Below are 21,852 nucleotides of genomic sequence, written 5' to 3'. Positions count from 1 at the left end.
GTGGCTCCACGCATAAGCACCCATGATGGTCTTTAAGAGGATCTAATCTCTCCCCTAGTCACTCTATTACTGTTAATATAACTGAAAACCTCTGGTGATTATCTTTAGCCCTGCCTGCCAAATCCACCTTATACCATCTTATTGCCCTCCTGTTTTCCCTCTTAATTTTTTTATATTCATTAAGGATTCATAGCTACCTAAAAGCAATGTATGTTTCCTTCTCATTCTACACCAGAACGAACCACTCTCTCTCACCAGCTGGGTCTCATGAACTTGCTAAAAGGAACATGCTGCCCCTGCAAAAGCCTCCCACTTGCCAACCGTTCCTTTCCCTTCAACTAGTCACCCAGTTGATCTAGATTCTGCCTAACGCCCCTTTCCTACGGTTTCGGACCTCGTGCTTAATGGTACTGTTCTATGGCATAAAAAAAAATTTGGGAACCTCTACTCTAGACTTTAACCTTGTAACAATTACAGCACAGAAACAGGCCATCTCGGCCCTTCTAGTCCATGCCGAACGCTTACTCTCACCTAGTCCGACCGACCTGCACTCGGCCCATACCCTCCATTCCTTTCCTGTCCATATAGCTATCCAATTTAACTTTAAATGACAACATCGAACCCGCCTCAACCACTTCTGCTGGAAGCTCATTCCACACAGCTACCACTCTCTGAGTAAAGAAGTTCCCCCTCATGTTACCCCTAAACTTTTGCCTTTTAACTCTCAACTCATGTCCTCTTGTTTGAATTTCCCCTACTCTCAATGGAAAAAGCCTATCCATGTCACCTCTGTCTATCCCCCTGAACATTCTACGCTCCAAAGAAAAAGACCCAACTTGTTCAACCTTTCTCTGTAACTTAGGAAATGAAATCCAGGTAACATTCCAGTAAATCTTCTCTGTACTCTCTCAATTTTATTGACATCTTTCCTATAATTCGGTGACCAGAACTGTACACAATACTCCAAATTTGGCCTTACCAATGCCTTGTACAATTTCAACATTACATCCCAACTCCTATACTCAATACTCTTATTTATAAAGGCCAGCATACCCGAAGCTTTCTTCACCACCCTATCCACATGAGATTCCACCTTCAGGTAACTATGCACCATTATTCCTAGATCCATCTGTTCTACTGCATTCTTCAATGCCCTACCATTTACCATGTATGTCCTATTTTGATTAGTCCTACCGAAATGTAGCACCTCACATTTATCAGCATTAAACTCCATCTGCCATCTTTCAGCCCACTCTTCTAACTGGCCTAAATCTCTCTGCAAGCTTTGAAAACCTACTTCACTATCCACAACTCCACCTATCTTAGTATCATCTGCATACTTACTAATCCAATTTACCACCCCATTCTCCAAATCATTAATATATATGACAAACAACATTGGACCCAGTACAGATCCCTGAGGCACACCGCTACACACCGGCCTCCAATCTGACACACAGTTATCCACCACTACTCTCTGGCGTCTCCCATCCAGCCACTGCTGAATCCATTTTACTACTTCAATATTAATACCTAACAATTGAACCTTCCTAACTAACCTTTCATGTGGAACCTTGTCAAAGGCCTTACTGAAGTCCATGTAGACAACATCCACCGCTTTACCCTCGTCAACTTTCCTAGTATCCTTTCCAAACAATTCAATAAGATTTGTCAAACATGACCTTCCACGCACAAATCCTTGTTGACTGTTCCTAATCAAACCCTGTCTATCCAGATAATTATATATACCATCTCTAAGAATAATTTCCATCAATTTACCCACCACTGACGTCAAACTCACAGGCTGATAATTACTAGGTTTACTCTTAGAACCCTTTATAAAAAATTGAACAACATGAGCAATACGCCAATCCTCCGGCACCATCCCCGTTTCTAATGACATTTGAAATATTTCTGTCAGAGCCCCTGCTATTTCCACACTAACTTCCCTCAAGGTCCCAGGGAATATCCTGTCAGGACCCAGAGACTTATCCACTTTTATATTCCTTAAAAGCACCAGTACTTCCTCTTCGTTAATCATCATAGTTTCCATAACTACCTTACTTGTTTCCCTTACCTTACACAATTCAATATCCTTCTTCTTCGTGAATACCGAAGAAAAGAAATTGTTCAACATCTCCCCCATCTCTTTTGGCTCCGCACATAGCCATCCACTCTGATTCTCTAAGGGACCAATTTTATCCCTCACTATTCTTTTACTATTAATATAACTGTAGAAACCCTTTGGATTTATTTTCACTTTACTTGCCAAAGCAACCTCATATCTTCTTTTAGCTTTTCTAATTTCTTAAGATTCTTTTTACATTCTTTATATTCCTTGAGCACCTCATTTACTCCAAGCTGCCTATATTTATTGAAGATCTCTCTCTTTTTCCAAACCAAGTTTCCAATATCCCTTGAAAACCATGGCTCTCTCAAACTTTTAAGCTTTCCTTTCAACCTAACAGGAACATAAAGATCCTGTACCCTCAAAATTTCACCTTTAAATGACCTCTACTTCTCTATTACATCCTTCCCATAAAACAAATTGTCCCAATCCACTCCTTCTAAATCCTTTCACATCTCCTCAAAGTTAGCCTTTCTCCAATCAAAAGTCTCAACCCGTAAGGTTAAAACTCAAAATTTAACCTGTGGACCTGCTCTATCTTTTTCCACAACTATTTTAAAACCAATAGAATTGTGGTCAGTGGCCCCAAAGTACCAACCCCCCTCCCCCCAACAGCTCATATACTGACCTGTCTCTTAGTTTATCTACCAAGTCCAACTTCAACGTCTCCCTCAGTTATAACTGTCCTTATTTAAATTGAAGAATCTGGTTAGAAGACCATAGCCCATAAGACATAGGAGCATAACTAGGCCATTCACCCCATCAAGTCTACTCCACCATTCCATTATAGTTGATTTGTTATCCCTCTCAACTGTATTATCTTGCCTCCTCTCTGTAACCGTTGACATCTTAACTAATCAAGAACCTATCAGCCTCCACTTTAAATATACCCAATGACTTAGCCTCTGCAGCCATCTGTGACAATGAATTCCACAGATTCACTAAGCTCTGGCTAAAGAAGTTCCTTCTCATCTCTGTCCTAAATACAAGCTCCTCAATTCTGAGGCTGTGCCCTCTGGTCTAGGCTCCCCACTATAGGAACATTCTCTCTACATCCACTCTATCTAGGTCTTTCAATATTTGAAATGTTTCAATAAGATCACCCCTCATTCTTCTGAACACCATCGAGAACAGTCCCAAAGCCATCAATGACTCCTGATACATTAACCCTTTCATTCCCAGGATCATTCTCATAAACCACCTCTGGACCCTCTCCAATGCCAGCACATCCTTTGTTAGATAAGGGGCCCAAAACTGCTCACAATGTTCTAAGTGAAGTCTGACCAATGTCTTCTAAAACCTCAGCATTACATCCTTGCTTTTATATTCTAGTCCTCTCAAAATGAATGGTAATATTGCATTTGTCTTCCTCACCACTGACTCAACTTGCAAGTTAACTTTAAGGAAATGAATCCTGCACAAGAGCTCCCTTCGCACCTCTAATTCCTGAATTTTCAGAATCAGTTGCTTCATCCTACCTTTAGAAAACTCCTTCTTTGTGTTGCATCTATCTTACACCTTCCAAATTGTTCCCAGAATCTCCAGCCATTGCTGCTCTGCCATCATCCCTGCTAGTGTCCCCTTCCAATCAGCCTTTCTAGCTCCTCTTTCAAGCCTCTGTAGTTGCCTTTACTCCACTGTAATACTGATACAACTGATTTTAGCTTCTCCCTTTCAAACTGCAGGGTAAATGCTATCATTTTATGATCACTGCCCCCCAAGGGCTTCTTCAGCTTCTGAATCATATCTAGTTCATTACATAACATCCAATCCAGAGGTGCCTTCCCCCTAGTGGGCTTAACCACAAGCTGCTCTAAAAAGCCATCTTGTACCCATTCTACAAATTTCTTGTCTTGGGACCTAGCACCAGCCTGATTTTCCCCAGTCTACCCGCATACTGAAATCCCTCATGACTATTGTACTATTGCCCTTTTGACATACCATTTCTATCTCCCATCGTTATTCGTAGCCCTCATCCTAGTTACTGTTTGGAGGCCGGCATGTAACTACCTTCAGGGTCTTTTTACCCTTGCAGTTTCTTAACTTTAGTCACAAGGATTCTTCATCTTCCAATCCCATGTCACCTCTAAAGCTTTGATTTCATTTCATTTTTGTTTAAACCACCAGTCACCACACCCCCTCTGCCGATGAACTATTGCATTTAGAACTCTTTCATTTGAGTTTACCACCCCCAAGGGGATCTGTAGGTGATCTTAGAGTTATTAATTCTTCCTCATTACACATGACCAAATCTAGAAAACCTGTTCCAGGTATGCTCTGTAATGTCCTACTCTGAAAAGCAATCCCTAAAGCACTCCACAATTACTCCCCTGTGACACCCTACCAGTTTGGTTTTCCCAATATGTAGATTAAAACGTCCCATATTAATTGGAGTTTTCTTCAAACACACCCCTGATATTTCCCCATTAATACTTTGACCTACTGAAGGGTCATAATTTGGGAGTCTATAGACTACTCCCACCTGTGTCTTCCTTTCCCTGTAGATGACTTCAATCCAAATTGATTCCACATCACTATTGACTCCCTTTATACTGCAATTCAGTACTGTTCTGTTACTTTCTCTCATTGACAAAACCAGTTTTGAAATTTTGTTAATGATCTTTTATAACTTTTAATAAAATATTTATCACAATTCAACATTTTTTAATGCATTTTTCCTTACATATTCTGCCCTGGCTATTGCGCTAGTTTCTTTCCCCCCTCCCCCCAAATGATTTCTGTCCTGTGGGTGACACCATTAGTAGATCTATAGGAGATGCTGCCTCAAACAGGGCAACATCCATCAAAGATCCTCACCATCCAGACCACGCCATCCTTCTGCAGCTACCAACAGACAAGACGTACAGAAGCCTGAAGTTCCACACCACCAGTCTCAGGGACAGCAACTTTCCTTCACTGAGTTATTGACCCAGCCAACAAAATCCTAATCACTGCAGTTTAGCATCACGATGAGCACTTTGGTCACTTTGCACTAAAATGGACTTCAATCGATTCTAAATGTGTACTTTTGTAAAATTGTGCATACTTTATGCTTAGTTTTTCTAATGAATGCAGCTTATATAGTGCTGTTATAAGTTTTTCATGGCACTTGTGCATATGACTAAAGTTGACTTTGATTTGAAACCAATACCACCCCCCCCACCCCACCACTAGTTGGAAACAATCTATAATCCCAGTGATGTAATTCACCAGCATATTGGTCCCAACATGGTTCAGCGAGGGTCCACCTCAACAGAAAAACTCTTTCTTTCCCCAATTCTGGCACCAGTGTCCCATGGATCAGAAGCCATTTCTCCCACACAAAGCTTGAAGCCATACAGTTAGTTTTCTATTCACCCTTTACCAAGGTGCACATGACTCAGCGAATAATGTGGAGTTTACCAGCCTTGTACTTCTACTTTTCAATTCTGCCTCGAGCTCCTCAAACATTCAGCAGAAAATCCTTCTTCTTACTAGTCATGTTGCTACTGCCCACATGGACTACAGCAACTAGATCCACCACCTTCCATCCCAAGTTCTTCTTCATACAGAAGAGATGTCCTTAACAAGGCAGGCAACACAGCCTTTGAGACTCTTTGCTGCAGATACCAGAGTCCATTTCCCAACCATGTTGGCCCTTATCAGTCTACATTCAACTGGATCCCTGTGCCATGGTGTTCTAGACAGTTTACACATCCTCTCTTCATCCATACAATTTATGTCCCAAGTTACCTGTTTGTCTCTCCAACTTTAAGGTAATACTTTCAGAAAACTGATTTATCCTTCAGGAATCTTGTAGAAGACTACTTGAGTGACCATGCTTTTACAAAGAATCATTCAATATTATGAAGTATATTTCCATTTTTTGTCAAAAAGAATAAAACAACATTTTACTTACTGTCTCCTCCTTCCTGATAATGTTCAAATACTGGCAGTACAACACCTATTAAGAAAATACATTCAGTAAACGTGGAAACAGTAAAGAAATTTTTTTATTCCTTGATCATGACAAAACAATTTTATAAGGCATACAATTTACTCATTGCTCTTTTTCTTATTTTCATATTTATTTACCTGCCTGCATTTTAGAAGTCAAAGCAGGCTTCAACAAATGCCAACTTCTTTCAATAACTGGGACAGGTAGGAAAAGGCTGCAATATTTACCTTTTATTTTGTTGGTCTATTCAAGCTACCACACATCATACTTAAAAATATCAGTCCTCATCACAAATCTATTTATCCAACATGAAAACTACTCAAGCACACTTACCTTATTGAAAAGGGATGTGAATCAAATCACCAAACTGGGCATACTGGTTACATCATATCCACAGCACAAGGCAACTGCATGATTTAATTACTCCTTGGTGGTCTGTGAATCTCAGCTATTTGCACTTCCTTCAATTACACAAAATTCCCAACTGAATTTTTAATGTCACCTAATTTTAATCTAGACCAGTGAAAACATTTTCTACTTCCTATCATGATCTTAAAGACTTGTTAGCAAAACAAGAATGTAGTGTTCATCATGATTGTTACAGTACGGTGCCGGTGATCTGCTATCCTTTTATTTGGATACCCCACAGTTAAGAATCTGCCTCATTATGTGATGTTTACTGCACTCTTTCTGCTGACTTTTTGGTTATGGATTCCCACATTTAATTTAAGCTTACCTGGTTGGAGTCATATAGCACAGAAACTGGACCTTTGGCCCAGCTGCTCCATGCTGACAAAGATTCCCATCTCAGCTTGTCTCATCTGCCCACATTTAGCCCGTATCCCTCTAAACCTTTCCTATCCCTTCTTTCAGCTGTCAAGATTTTGTACATCTCCATAACATCAGCCCTCATTCTCCGACCCTCCAAAAAAAAAAGTCCCTACCTATCTCTATTACTCAGCCCTCAGGTCCCAGCTACATCTTCACAAATCTCCTCTGCACTTTTTCCAGCTTAATAGCACATTTCCTATAGCAGGACAACCAAAACTAAACAATATTCCAAAGTAACTTCACCAACTCCTTCACAACTACAACATAACATCCCAGCTTCTATACTCAGAGCCCTTACTGATGAAAACCAGTGTACTAAAACCTTATTTACCAACCTGAAACATCCATTTTACTGTATACCTGGGTCCCTCTGTTTAACAATACTCCCTAACATTCTCTGTGAACATTCTACCTTCATTTGTCAACACCACACCCTTATCCAAATTAAATGCCACTTAACATTTCTCAGCCCACTGACGCAGGTGATTAAGATCCCTCTAAATAATGTAAACCATTTCATTGGCAACGACACTACCTCATTTAGTGCCATCTGCAAACTTACTAAGTGTGCCTTGTACATTCTCATCCAAATCTTTGGTGTAGATTACCTATAATAATGGGCCTAGCACCAACCCTTGGGGAACACCTCTAATTATGTGCCTTCTGTCAGAAAAACAACCTTCCACAATCACCCTCTGCTTCCTACCATCACCAATTGTATATCTAATTAGTTACCTCTTTCTGGATTCCATGTGATCTAACTTTCCATTGCTCAAGTCCAAAGAGACCATGTCTAATGCCCTGCCCTCAACAACCTTGTTGCAACTTTCTTCATGCAAAGCTGTGCTAACTATTCCTAATCAATACCCAACTTTCAAAATGCATACAAATCTTATCCCTCAGAATCTCTTCTGGCAACTTGCCTACCACAGGTGTTAGGCTTACTTGCCTATTGCTCCCTTTACAGCCTTTCTTAAATAAAGACACTACATGAGCCACCTTCAAGTCTTCCAGCATTTCTCCTATTTCAAACAAATAACTCAGCCAGGTGTCCTGTCATTTTTCTCTAGCTACCCAGTATTCTTGAATATACCTGATTAGGCCCTGGAGATTTATCTACCTTTCCATGTTTTAAGGCATCCAGTACCTCACCCCCTGAAATGTAGACCATCTCCAAATTGTTCCTATTAAATGTCTCAAGGACCAAGATCCTCAAATTTGTCCCCCACCTACCAGAAGTCTCTGTGCCTGTAAACAAGGTATTCTGATTAACTTTTGCAAGTTTCTGTCAAATATATTCAAACAATTTCCTTACCCCAATTTAGAACTTTAACTTGTAGACCAGATCTATCTCTTTCCATGACCAATTAAAAACTAATAGAACTACAATCACTGCCCCTACCCCACTGACACCTCAGTTACCTGTCTTCCTTCATTTTGCAAGAGCAGGTCAAGCTTTGCCCTTCCCTATTAGGCCATTCTATACATTGCCTAAGGAAACTTTCCTGTACACACATCACAAATTCCACCCCATCTAAGTGCTTAGCACTTATGGCAGTCCCAATCTGTTAGGAAAGTTAAGATTCCCTACAATGACAACCCTATTTTTCTTGAATGTTCCTGCATTCTCATTGCATATTTGTTTCTCTGACTCCTATCGACTATTAACAGGTCTATAGTACAATCCCAACAAGATGATCATCGCTTTATTTTTCAACTCCAGCCATAAAGCCTCCCTGGACAATCCCTCTGTAATTTTGTGATGGACTACTCCCATGACATCCTCCTTAATCAGAAATGCAACTCTCCTTCTTCCTTCCTCTATTCCTATCCCACTGTATGCTGGAACATTTAGCTGTCAGTTCTAACCTTCTCTCAGCCATATTCCTATAATATCCTAGCCCATCAGGTCCCCACACTGAAATAAATGCAATTTAACCCAATGGTCTTCACTCACTTCCTGCCATTCTGCTGCCTGTCTTATCTACTGACCTCGGTGTCGTGAATTCTGTCTAAACTTCTAGCCTCCTGCTTCTGCTTTGGATCTCACTCGCCACCAATCTAGTTTAAACCCTCCATGGTGGCAAATCCGTCCACCAAAATATTAAATCTCCTCTAGTTCAAGTGCAATTTATCTCTCTTGTACAGGTCATCCCTGTCCCCTGCACCAACCCTTCAGCCACAACTAGCACAGTGAGTAATCAAGTGATTACTATCCTCAATGTCCTGCTTTTTCCACCCTTTCCCAAATTCCTGCTGCTTACTCCACAGGATCTCAGCCCTTTACCCACCTATGTTTTGTGCACAATGAGCTCTGACTTCTCACCCTCCCCCTTGAGAATATTTTGCAACCAGTCAGAAACATCCTCGACCTTAGGTCAGCACCAACAGAGCAAGCCGGGCCCCAGCCGAGCTCAGATGCCACTCTGTAAACACTTCCATGCCTCTCACCTGGTCTGCAAGGCTTGAGGCCTAGTCCTTGCTACAACCAAGGTTTCACAGCTCCTATGTCATCTGTTCCACCACCAGACAAGGGTAGTAGACTTGCAGCAACTTACATTATCACTGTCCAATAGATTCTTGCGATCACAAGTGAAATGTCTGAAAATCTCCCATGGTTACACTGCACCCACTCCGATGCTTCCGAGTAGGGGTCTGCAGCCAAATTAGCTCCTCTATACCCAATCCAGCTCCTCCGACATCCCAGCAGGTTCCTTTGACACCTCAGCTGGCTCCTTCTCCACCATCCCGGCCTTAGCCGTCTCTCTCTCCATCAGAGTCAGCCCCTTTGACATCTCACCCAGCTCCACCACCGACACCAGTCCAGATACTCCGATCAACAAGCAGCACACTGATGGAGTAGCCCCGCAATACCTGATGTTCTTGGAGTATTGTCTTTGGCTCGTTAAAATAGTTTACAAAGGGAAAAAAAAGCACCTTTGGTTGGCCAAGAGAGGCCACTGATGATGGCATGTGTCACCATCTTACCAGAAGTTTATGTCAAAACCCCAAGTCAGCAAGATGAGAGTTTTACTGTACAATCTCAAACATGCCCTAAGGGCCATTCAGATCATTACATTCATACTAGCTCCAACAGCAGCAATTTGGTTCCTTTCCACCTCATCTTATTTCCCCAATGGTCCTGAAATTGATTTTTCTCACATGCCAGCAACTCCTCCCTTTTTAATTCTCCTGCCATATATCTACACCAAGGGAAATGTTAACAGTAAGCAATATTAACAGCTTTCTTTAGAATGAGATGGAAACACTCAGAAGAGATCCATGTGTTCACAGGAAGAATTCACACAGTCAGCACCTAACTTCAGATTTAAACCCAGATCTCTGGAGCTGTAAAACTAACTGTTGTGCACCACACCATTAGCACTTCTATGATTTTGTACATTAGTCGTCAAAGAACACTTTCTTCAATGTCACTGTATCCATTTACAAAAATGGAGACCACTGCTCCATTGGCGAGAAGGTTTCAAAAATAAAAGAGAAATTAAAGTAGGAGTTCCAGAATTTCCAAATATAATAAAACATGCACATGTTTTCATCATAATGAGTACACAAGACTGAAAGCAAGTACTCATCTCACGTTTTCATCCCTGCAAAAATCAACCCACTTAAAAAAAACACTAATCCAATTCACTATCAACAGGACCCACTGCAATAACTTGAAGCCTACCTGGAAATCCCTCTACCACCTCTCCCTCATATTGTGCAAGGAGCAAAAATAATTACAATTTACACGGTTTACATCACTACTTTTTTGGCACATCCTTTTAATTCTCATCCAAACATCATTATTCAAACAAAATCCCTGCACTTTGCTACCATTATCAAAGTAACCATGGATGGTCAGTAAATAAGCTGTCACCAACATCAGGAAACAAAAGTGTGGGGAAAAGAAACTTTTTTCTTCTAGTTTTCAGCAGTTATTATGTGCCCAGTTACTATCATAAATCAAGGTGGCATGGTATGCTCAGAACAAAATGTCAAATATTCTGAGCAGACTTCAGACAGAGCTTGTCACAATCAAATTATAATACATCAGATCTGACACCATCTAGAATACAAAATCCATATTGCGGTCTGAAATATTAAATTAGCACGTCAGAAAAGTTGACACTATTCGACAAACTTACTGTGCAGAATTAACAGATTTAATTCTGCACAAGTTTGCCCATTCTTTTAAACCTTATACTTAATAATTCCAAGATTGAAGCACCAGACTGAGAACTGCTCTCTTCAATAAAATGCAATTAGTTTATATTTCATTGTGAAAGAAAATGGAAACAAATTAGAACTACCCTATATTAAAAGTTTGTACACTAATTGGACGTATTGCCAGAATTCATTCCATCACATAAAAAGTTAGTGGTTCAGATCAGCAGAATGAGAATCTCTTACAGAGCACGGATGAAGAAGAAGAAATGGAAGAGCAAATGTAGCAAAATATCTGGACCTGGTCTTGAAACAAACAACTGAACAAAGTAAAGAAAGAAGAGCTCCCTTCTCACTAAGGTTGAAGATGACAGCAAAATAGAGACATTGCAGAAAAATTGCTGACATGACATTTATGCTTCTCTCTAAGTCTGCAGAATATTGTGGGTGCTTCTAAAGCAGCAGAGGTTTACAAAAACAACTAATTTTCATAAAATTACAGTGACCTGGGTGTAAACCTGATATTGCAAGTATAAAATGCCACATTAGTCAAGACAACCATAATACAACAGTGTCAAGAAAACATACCTGCTACATTATCCTTTTTGGCCCTGACCTTGACCTGTGCCTTGTTCACATTCTGGATCACAGTAGTACTGAATACAAAAGAACCAAGAAATTAATTGTAATATTAGTCTTATTACATCAGACACACAGAAAAAGTTTTGCAAGGATACTAAAATCTGAATCACAGTTGTTCGTCATCACTGTTAAATCTAGACACTGAGGTTTTAATTCAATGAACACTTCCTTCTACAGTTAGCCAATACAAATAACTCAACAATTCATGGTTAGCAATCAACATTAATGGCAAAAATTAGATGCAAAAACATTTGCACAATGAGGATTAAACCAGTCAGCTGGCAAAATACTTTTTCATTATGGTCTCACCTGAAATCTCCAGCAGTAAATTTTGCTTCAGCTAAAGAAAAAGCTGCCTCCCTCATTACTTCACCCATCAAGGTCTTGGTCTGGAAGAAGAAAAACCACAATTAAACATACGGCACTGCCACCTTAGACTTCATAGCTGTTACTTAAATTTACTGTTGCTATTTTGTTTTTAAATGTAGAAAGTGTTTTCAGATTATACAGCCTGTTGCTTAGTTATACATGAAAATGAGCTGCTTGAAACTGACAATCCAGCCACTTATTGATCAACATGTGTATTATACTAATAATTTCACTAAAATAGCAATAAATATGCATTTATTGAAGCTTGCAAAGGTATTTTTTCAGTTTCACCTCTATGATCTTTTTCAGGATTTGCCTGAAACGGAGTGTAAGTGCATCAGATTTTTTCTTCAGTAAGTTACGACCAGTTTGCGCACCTTTCAACCGGGCTTTCATTATGGTTTGTGCCCTGTAGAAACAGGAAAAGGGAACAACGCACAAGTACAATATTGCTATTACTATTTCATTAGAATCCATTGCAAAACTCACACTACAACTTCATAATGCTTTTTTTTAAAATACCACAAAAAATCACATTTCCCATTTTCAACCAGAGCACAGATGGCAAGTGCTAAAATCACACTTAATTTAAAATGGTGTTTTTCAGCCGAGCAAGGCAATGGCTGCTGGAATTAAATCCTGCTAAGCATTTTGGGAATTTTAATTAAGGTATTACAAGAATGATGGGCAGTATTGATAAACAAAGGGAATTTATTCTTTAAACATCTCTAAAATTTACAGCATGGGTAGATAGGGTGGTGATAAAGGCATACAGGATGCTTGCTTTCATTAGCTAGGGCACCAAGTATACAAGCGAAGAGACCGTGGAGCAATATTAAAATATTAGTTATGCACAGCTGGAATACTGTGTGCAGTTCCAGGAGCCACGCTATAGGAGGCAGGATTACACTGGAGAGGGTGCAGAAGAAAATTGCCAGATTGCCTGGGACAGAATATTACAGTTAGCTTGTTTTCCCTGTGACAGAGGTGGTGGAGGGAGTACATGAAAAATATATAAAGTTTGAGAAGCACAATTTAGATGATAAGAAAGCTTTCCACAAAGCTGAGACACAAAAGACTAGGTAGTGTAAGACTCCAAAGAGCAGGCATAACAAGGTACAAAGAACTCTCCTGATACTATTCACAAAGAGTGGCCAGGGATTTATTTAATCAAGATTAAACTGTATACACAGAGGAATTGAGAAATCAGTTATTCTCTCTGTTAATAATCTGGAATTAACCACATCATCAGTTGTAATGGCCACAAGGCTATCAGTTTGTTGTAAAAGTCTATCTAGTTCACTAATGATAAACACAAGCATTTCTGCAGAAATCTGGAAATCTAGAGTACACACACACACACACAAACTTCCACCCTGCCCTCAAATTCACCTGGTCTATTTCTGACACCTCCCTCCCCTTTCTCAATCTCACTGTCTCTACCTTCGGAGACAGCTTATCCACTGATAAGGTCAGGTCACTAGTCTGAGTGCTACCGGTACCATGTAACCCAGTGCTACCTGTCGCATGGTCGGCGACTAAACCAGCTCCCCCACCAGGCTTGCCTGGAGAGGAGAGTGGCTAGACACCCTGCAGGACGAAAAACAAGACCTGTCAAAGGGTGGATGAACCCTCTCGTAGGGTCAACAGCCATCGAGCAAACACGTGCCGTGAAGCGCGGAAAGGACATCCCTTGCATCAAAGCTTGGTCTGGCCATTCACTGCAACAGAACTTCCCCAGCTGTCTTGGACCCCACCATGCCACTGGATCCCGGAGGGGATGTCGAGAGGGTGGGTCTGGACCTGTGCAACCCCCTACTCACCTAAAATCCATTTACGCACACGCTGTTCCTTTCTGCTACAAACCCACAGATCCTCACAGCTACCTAAACAACACCTCATCCCACCCCCGCTACTTGTAAAAACGCCATCCCCTTTTTTCAATTCCTCCATCTTCGCCACATCCGCTCTCAGTCTAGAACGAAGGAGATGTCCCCCTTTTTCAAAGAATGGGGCTTCCCTTCCTCCACCATCAACGCTACCCTCAACCGCATCTCTTCTATTTCACGCACATCTGCTCTTACCTCATCCTTCTGCCAGGGACAGGGTTCCTCTTGTCCTCACCTACCACCCCACCAGCCTCCGCATCCAGCACATAATTCACCAGAACTTGCACTACCTCCAACGGGATCCCATCACCAAGCACATCTTTCTTTCCACCTCCCACCCCCACTTTCTGCTTTCCGCAGGGATCGCTTCCTACGCGACTCAGTTGTCCATTCATCCCTCCACACTGATCTCCCTCCAGGCACTTATCCTTGCAAGTGGAACAAGTGCTACACCTCTTCCCTCACTACCACTCAGGACCCTAAACAGTCCTTCCAAGTGAGATGACACTTCACCCTCGAGTCTGTGGGTCATATACTGTGTTCAGTGCTCCCAATGTGGCCTCCTGTACATTGGGGAGACCCAACCCAGATAGGGAGACTGCTTCACCGAGCACCTACACTCCATCCACCAGAACAATCGGGATCTCCCAGTGGCCACCCATTATAATTCCACTTCCCATTCTAATATGTCCCACTTGGTGGCGCGATAATATCAGCGCCAGACTCCGGAGCGAAGGTTCCTGAATTCGAACCCAAGTCGGGTTGAGCGTCGAGCTAGCAACTCAGCCTTGTAAAAATAAGAATAGCTTGCTATGGAAACACCGTCATAACAGTGCCCCGATAACTCCACTGCCAAGTTAAGGGCTATTCTTCTTCTTCTTTTTCTTCCATTCTAATATGTCCATCCATAGCCTCCTCCACTGTCATAATGAAGCCACACTTAGGTTGGAGGAACACCACCTAATATTCCATTTGGGTAGCCTCTAGCCTGATGGCATGAACATCGATTTCTCAAACTTCCAGTAATGCCCCCCAACCACACCTTCCTTCTCCATTCCTCATCCTCTTTTCCCTCTCTCACCTTATCTCCTTGCCCATCCATTGCCTCCCTCTGGTGCTCCTCCCCTCTTTTGCTTTCTTCCATGGCCTTCTGTCTCTTCCACCAATCTACTTCCCAGCTCTTTACTTCATCCCTCCCTCTCCAGGTTTCACCCATCACCTGGTGGTTCTCTCTCCCCTCCCCCACCTTTTAAATCTTCTCCTCAGCCGTTTTTCTTCAGTTCTGCCAAAGGGTTTCGGCCCAAAAAGTCCAGTGTACTTTTTTTCCATAGATGCTGCCTGGCCTGCCGAGTTCCTCCTGTAACGTGTGTGTGTTGCTTGGATTTCCAGCATCTGCAGATTTTCTCATTTGCGATTCAGATAACACACACATAAAATGCTGGAGGAATTCAACAGGTCAGGCAACATCTATGGACAGGAATAAAGAGTTAATACTTTGGGCTGAGACCCTTCATCAGGATGAGAAAGGAAGATGGGGAGAGGAGAGAATCTTCCTCCCCTTTCCTTTCCAGTCCTATTGAAGCATCTCAGCCCAAAACACGACTCCTTATTCCTCTCCATCGATGCTGCCCCACCTGCCAAATTCCTCCAGCATTTTGTGTGTGTTACTCTGGTTTGCAAATATATTTCAGCAGAGGAAACCTGCCACCTCACTCCAAGTGCAACTTCAGACCTGCATGATTGACTCTTAAATGATCACGTTAGCAAACTGGAGCTGCAGCTTGATGACCTTTGTCTGGTCAGGGAGAGTGAGGAGGTGATAGAGAGGAGCTATAGGCAGGTAGTCACTCCGGGGCCTCAGGAGACAGATAAGTGGGTAACAGTCAGGAGAGGGAAGGGCAAGAAGCAGATGCTAGAGAGTATTTTATACTTTATTGTCATCAAACAATTGATACTAGAATGTACAATCATCACAGTGATATCTGATTCTGCGCTTCGCACTCCCAGTGCCCCAGTGGCTGTCTCCCTTAACAATAAGTACTGAGTACTGTTGGGGGGGACAGCCTATCTGGGGGAAGCAACAGTAGCCACGCCTCTGACACAGACTCTGGCCCTGTGGCTCAGAAGGGTAGGGAAAGGAAGAGGAAGGCACCTGTGATAGGGGACTCTATAGTTAGGGGGTCAGACAGGGATTCTGTGGATGCAGGAAAGAAATGCAGATGGTAGTTTGCCTCCCAGGTGCCAGGGTCCGGGATGTTTCTGATAACGTCCGCAATATCTTGAAGTGGGAAGGAGAACAGCCAGAGGTCATGGTACATATTGGTACCAACGACATAGGCAGGAAAAAGGAGGAGTACCTGAAAACAGACTACAGGGAGTTAGGAAGGAAGTTAAGAAGCAGGACCTCAAAGGTAGTCATCTTGGGATTACCACCTGTGCCACGTGACAGTGAGTATAGGAATAGAGTGAGGTGGAGAATAAATGCCTGGCTGAGGGATTGGAGCAGGGGGCAGGGATTCAGATTTCTGGATCATTGGGACCACTTCTGGAGCAGGTGTGACCTGTACAAAAAAGACAGGTTGCACTTGAATCCCAAGGGGACCAATATCCTCAAGGTTTGCTAAGGCTATTGAGGAGAGTTTAAACTAGAATTGCTGGGGGGGGGGCGTGGGAACTGAAGTGACGGAGGAAAGGGAGGTTGGCTCACAAATAGAGATAGCTTGGAGACAGTACAAAAGGGAGGATAGGCAGGTGATAGAGAAGGACGTGCTCAGACCGATGGTTTTAATGCAAGGAGTATTATGAATAATACTCATAAAGCAGATGAGCTTAGAGCGTGGATCAGCACTTGGAGCTATGATGTTGTGGCCATTACTGAGACTTGGATGGTGCAGGGGCAGGAATGGCTACTTCAAGTGCCAGGCTTTAGATGTTCCAGGAAGGGAGGCAAAAGAGGTGGGGACATGGCACTGTTCATCAGAGATAGTGTCACAGCTGCAGAAACGGAGGAAGACATGGAGGGATTGTCTACGGAGTCTCTGTGGGTGGAAGTTAGGAATAGGAAGGGGGTCAATAACTCTACTGGGTGTTTTTTTTTAATAGACCACCCAATAGTAACAGGGACATCGAGGAGCAGAGAGGGAGGCAGATTCTGGAAAGGAGTAACAATAATAGGGTTGTTGTGGTGGGAGATTTTAATTTCCCAAATGTTGATTGTCATCTCCCTAGAGTGAGGGGTTTAGATGGGCTGAAGTTTGTTTGGTGTGCTTAGGAAGGTTTCTTGACACAATATCTCAATAAACCTACCAGAGGAGAGGCTGTACTTGATCTGGTATTGGGAAATGAACCTGGTCAGGTGTCAGGTCTCTCAGTGGGAGAGTATTTTGGAGATAGTGATCACAATTCTATCTCCTTTACCATAGCTTTGGAGAGGGAAAGGAACAGACAAGTTAGGGAAACGTTTAATTGGAAATATGAGGCTATCAGGCAGGAAATTAGAAGCATAAATTGGAAACAGATGTTCTCAGGGAAACGTACGGAAGAAGTGTGACAAATGTTCAGGGGATATTTGCGTGGGGTTCTGCATAGGTACGTTCCAACAAGACAGGAAAAGGATGGTAGGGTACAGGAATCGTGGCGTACAAAGGCTGTTGTAAATCTAGTCAAGGAGAAAAGAAGAGCTTATGAAAGGCTAAAAAAAAAACTAGATAATGATAGAGATCTAGAAGGCTATAAGGCCAGCAGGAAGGAGCTTAAGAATGAAATTAGGAGAGCCAGAAGGGGTCATGAGAAGGCCTTGGCAGACAGGATTAAGGAAAACCCCAAAGCATTCTACAAGTATGTAAAGAGCAACAGGATAAGACACAAGAGAACAGAACCAATCAAGTGTGACAGTGGAAAAGTGTGAACGGAACCAGAGGAGATAGAAGAGGTACTTAATGAATACCTTGCTTCAGTATTCACTACGGAAAACGATCTTGGCGATCGTAGGGATGTCTTGCAGCGGACTGAAAAGCTTGAGCACGTAGATATTAAGAAAGAGGATGTGCTGGAGCTATTGGAAAGCATCAAGTTGAATAAGTCACCGGGACCGGACAGGATGTACCCCAGGCTACCATGGGAAGCGAGGGAGGAGATTGCTGAGCCTCTGATGATGATCTTTGCATCATCAATGAGGACGGGAGAGGTTCCGGAAGATTGGAGGGTTGCGGATACTGTTCCCTTATTCAAGAAAGGGAGTAGGGATAGCCCAAGAAATTATAGCCCAGTGAGTCTTACTTCAGTGGCTGGCAAGTTGATGGAGAAGATCCTGAGAGGCAGGATTTATGAACATTTGGAGAGGCATAATATGATCAGGAATAGTCAGTATGGCTTTGTCAAAAGCAGGTTGTGCTTTACGAGCCTGAATGAAGTTTTTGAGGATGTAACTAAACACATTGATGAAGGTAGAGTTATAAATGTAGTGTACATGGATTTTAGCAAGTTATTAGATAAGATACCCCATGCAAGATTTATTGAGAAAGTAAGGAGGCATGGAATCCAAGGGGACACTGCTTTGTGGATCCAGAAATGGCTTGTCCGCAGAAGGCAAAGAGTGGTTGTAGACTGGTCGTATTCTGCATGGAGGCCAGTGACCAGTGGTGTACCTCAGGGATCTGTTCTGGGACCCCTACTCTTTGTGATTTTTATAAATGACCTGAATGAAGAAGTGGAGGAATGGGTTAGTAAATTTGCTGATGACACAAAGGTTGGGGGTGTTGTGGACAGTGTGAAGGATTGTCAGAGGAGGTTACAGCAGGATATTGATAGGATGCAAAACTGGGCTGAGAAGTGGCAGATGGCGTTCAATCCAGATAAGTGTGAAGTGGTTCATTTTGGTAGGTCAAATATGACGTCAGAATATAGCATTAATGGTAAGACTCTTGGCAGTGTGGAGAATCAGAGGGATCTTGGGGTCCAAGTCCATAGGACACTCAAAGCTGCTACGCAGGTTGATTCTGTGGTTAGGAAAGCATACGGTGCATTGGCCTTCACCAATCGTGGGATTGAGTTTAAGAGCTGAGAGGTAATGTTGCAGCTATATAGGACCCTGATCAGACCCCACTTAGAGTACTGTGCTCAATTCTGGTCACCTCACTACAGGAAGGACAAGGAAACCATAGGGGTGCAGGGGAGATTTACAAAGATGTTGCCTGGATTGGGGAGCATGCCTTATGAGAATAGGTTGAGTGAACGCGGCCTTTTCTCCTTGGAGCAACGGAGGATGAGAGGTGACCTGATAGAGGTGTACAAGATAATAAGAGGCATTGATCGTGTGGATAGTCAGAGGCTTTTTCCCACAGCTGAAGTGGCTAGCATGAGAGGGCAGAGTTTTAAGGTGCTTGGAAGTAGGTATAGAGGAGATGTCAGCAGTATGTTTGTTTGTGGTTTGTTTTTTTTACACGGAGAGTGGTGGGTGCCTGGAATGGGCTGCCAGTGGCAGTGGTGGAGGCAGAAACAATAGGGTCTTTTAAGAGACTCCTCGATGGATACATGGAGCTCAGAAAAATAGAGGGCTATGGGTAAGCCTAGGTAGTTATAAGGTAAGGACATGTTCAGCACAGCTTTGTGAGCCGAAGGGCCTGTATTGTGCTGTAAGTTTTCCATGTTTCTAACTCTGAAATGCCTTGGCAAGCTATTTATTTCAGAAGTCACTGTGGAAGCATAAAAACCACTAGCCTTTCCAGCAATGCCTAGATCCTGAAAAATAAATCAGGCTACCTTTCAAAGGCTTTCAAAATAAGTTCAGAACAAAGAAGGTCCATATAAACATGATAAAAATACAATATTAAGTTAAATTAACAAGGATAATAAATATGTCAGCTGAGCAACCAGATGCACTAAATTAAATGTCCAGAGACTGAGCTTATTCAGCTATGAAGATTGATTTAGTTTGCCAATACAATCAGGTACTATAACCCCCTCCAACCAGTTCCTAATCTGCACACTGTTTATATGAAAATATTTACTTCAAAAACTGTCTTTAATTATAAAAAAGGTCACAGACAACACCAGAGTCACCAGGTTTTAAACATAAATATTTTACACATTCCCAAGGAACTTGCCAATTATTTATTTTGGAAATTATATATGTTATGAGTCTATTTATATTTGGCAAGGATAATAAGTAGCAGTCTGTTCTAGCAGTTAATTGATACATCTTGGGGAGAATAAGAAACTGCAGATAAAATCACAGCGATATTACAGACTGTGGGAATTAATATGTCACTCTTCAAAGCTTTTCTTTCACAAGTCCCATTATACATAGCTACTTTTTCATTTGTTCATAGGAAAGGACAATACTGAGTCACATTAGCATGCCTTACTTATTTTGAAAAGACAGTATTATAGCCAGATTTTTGAATCATTTTTGTCAAGTGCAGATGCTTGAAGACTGATCACAACATTTTGATCCAATGTAGAGATAGTAAGTGTTCATTTTGTTGTGTACAACTCAACTAAAATCTAATACTATCCCTATATTTCCCTGCATTATGGAAGGAGGGGATTCTACTCATTAAATCTATGCTGCTCACAGAACAATTCCATCCCCCTCCCACCTCAATTCCCATCACTGCCCTCAGATTTTAGCGAGAAATTAAGGTATGAACCTGCCCATCTCTGGGGGGAAGAATTCACACTATGCAGTCTCAGGGAGAACTCACATAGACAGTAATAACACCTTTACTGGAGAGTTGGTGAAGCAATTGAACAGAAAAAGATGTGTGGTGCATTGATGACAAGATTATCTCATTTATGTGCCATACTGCATCGTTCTCACTTTTAGCTCACAATTGTTGAAAATTTTGAAACTAATCCAAACATACGATTAATTTTTGTTCTGTGTAAATAGTCAAAGCATTGCGCCATGTGGAAATAATTTTTTGTTTAAAATGTAATTAGTTCTCGTGTTTACAAAAACAATTTCAATTTAGCTAGATGTCCTCTCCAAAAAACAGCATTATGATAACCCAGTGGCAAAATCAAATTCCAACATTACAAGCTATTAAATCGTTTAAATTAGGCACTTGTACAGCAATCGATTCTAAGAACCTCCCACGATCAATCGCTCCTAAAACTTTCATTGCTTGTAATCGCCAATAGCTCCTTTATTTGCAAGTGGACAAATGGTTCAGTGAGAAACAGGCCTTTACGTTGTGGCCTCTCAGAACAAGCCAATGCCGTAATAGAAAATAAAGATATTGATGTCAATTTTTTACAAATCAGTACAAGTTTTAGAAACTCGTTGATTCCAGATTTGGACGGTAATAATAATCAAAATGAACGGTAACGGGAAACGGCTGTATCTTTAAAAGAAACTCACATTCGCGATGGAAAGACTTCAATCCTTTCCTTCCCCGACATGTTCGCTCTCTGACAGCAACCTAGCTACAAGCGATCGCAAGAAAATCGGCCGCTGCTGAAGAAATACCGATGACCTTCAGCAAGTCACGACACCGGAGTGCAAGCTCGGCCGGGCGAGCAGCGCCTCGTTGTTTTGAGCCAAATTTCAGCTCCAGTAGCATCCGCTCCTCCGGCGGTCAGCTGGTTCCAAAATCACGTGACGGTCGGGAGCGTCTGATCCCACCGACAAGGCCACCCTACGCTTTCGATCGAAGGTTTTTAAACAGGTAAATAGCGTCCATGGGCTGTTAGATGATTAGTTCCAACACTCAGGGCTCTCACTGCACTTTCTGTGTGTCGATGCCGATAGCGAGCGACCCTCCATTACCAAGATGGCGGCTGCCGTCTGCCGTTGTGCAATTCAGCCGAGCAGCTGATCTCCAGCAACCTGGCAACGATGAACTGGGACACCGATCGTGGAAATAAAGGACGGGGAGTGAGAAGGG

The 21,852-nt window shown here is 42.1% G+C and overlaps 1 protein-coding gene across 1 annotated transcript in view; it reads right to left on the bottom strand.

The window, feature by feature from the left end:
* The window catches only part of atp6v1d (ATPase H+ transporting V1 subunit D), a 38,521-nt gene extending 16,799 nt beyond the window's left edge, over positions 1 to 21,722 (bottom strand). Inside the window, exons 1-5 of the mRNA XM_063051369.1 lie at positions 21,327 to 21,722; positions 12,366 to 12,483; positions 12,015 to 12,094; positions 11,652 to 11,719; positions 6,027 to 6,071 (exon numbers count right to left, since the gene is read on the bottom strand). Of these exons, the coding sequence (XP_062907439.1) occupies positions 6,027 to 6,071; positions 11,652 to 11,719; positions 12,015 to 12,094; positions 12,366 to 12,483; positions 21,327 to 21,367 (352 nt within the window). The 5' untranslated portion in view covers positions 21,368 to 21,722. The remainder of the gene's footprint in view (positions 1 to 6,026; positions 6,072 to 11,651; positions 11,720 to 12,014; positions 12,095 to 12,365; positions 12,484 to 21,326) is intronic.
* Between the last annotated feature and the right edge of the window lie 130 nt (positions 21,723 to 21,852).

This window comes from Mobula hypostoma, chromosome 1, assembly GCF_963921235.1.
Source record: "Mobula hypostoma chromosome 1, sMobHyp1.1, whole genome shotgun sequence".
NCBI lineage: Eukaryota > Metazoa > Chordata > Chondrichthyes > Myliobatiformes > Myliobatidae > Mobula > Mobula hypostoma.
This window is presented reverse-complemented; position numbering and strand designations above follow the sequence as displayed.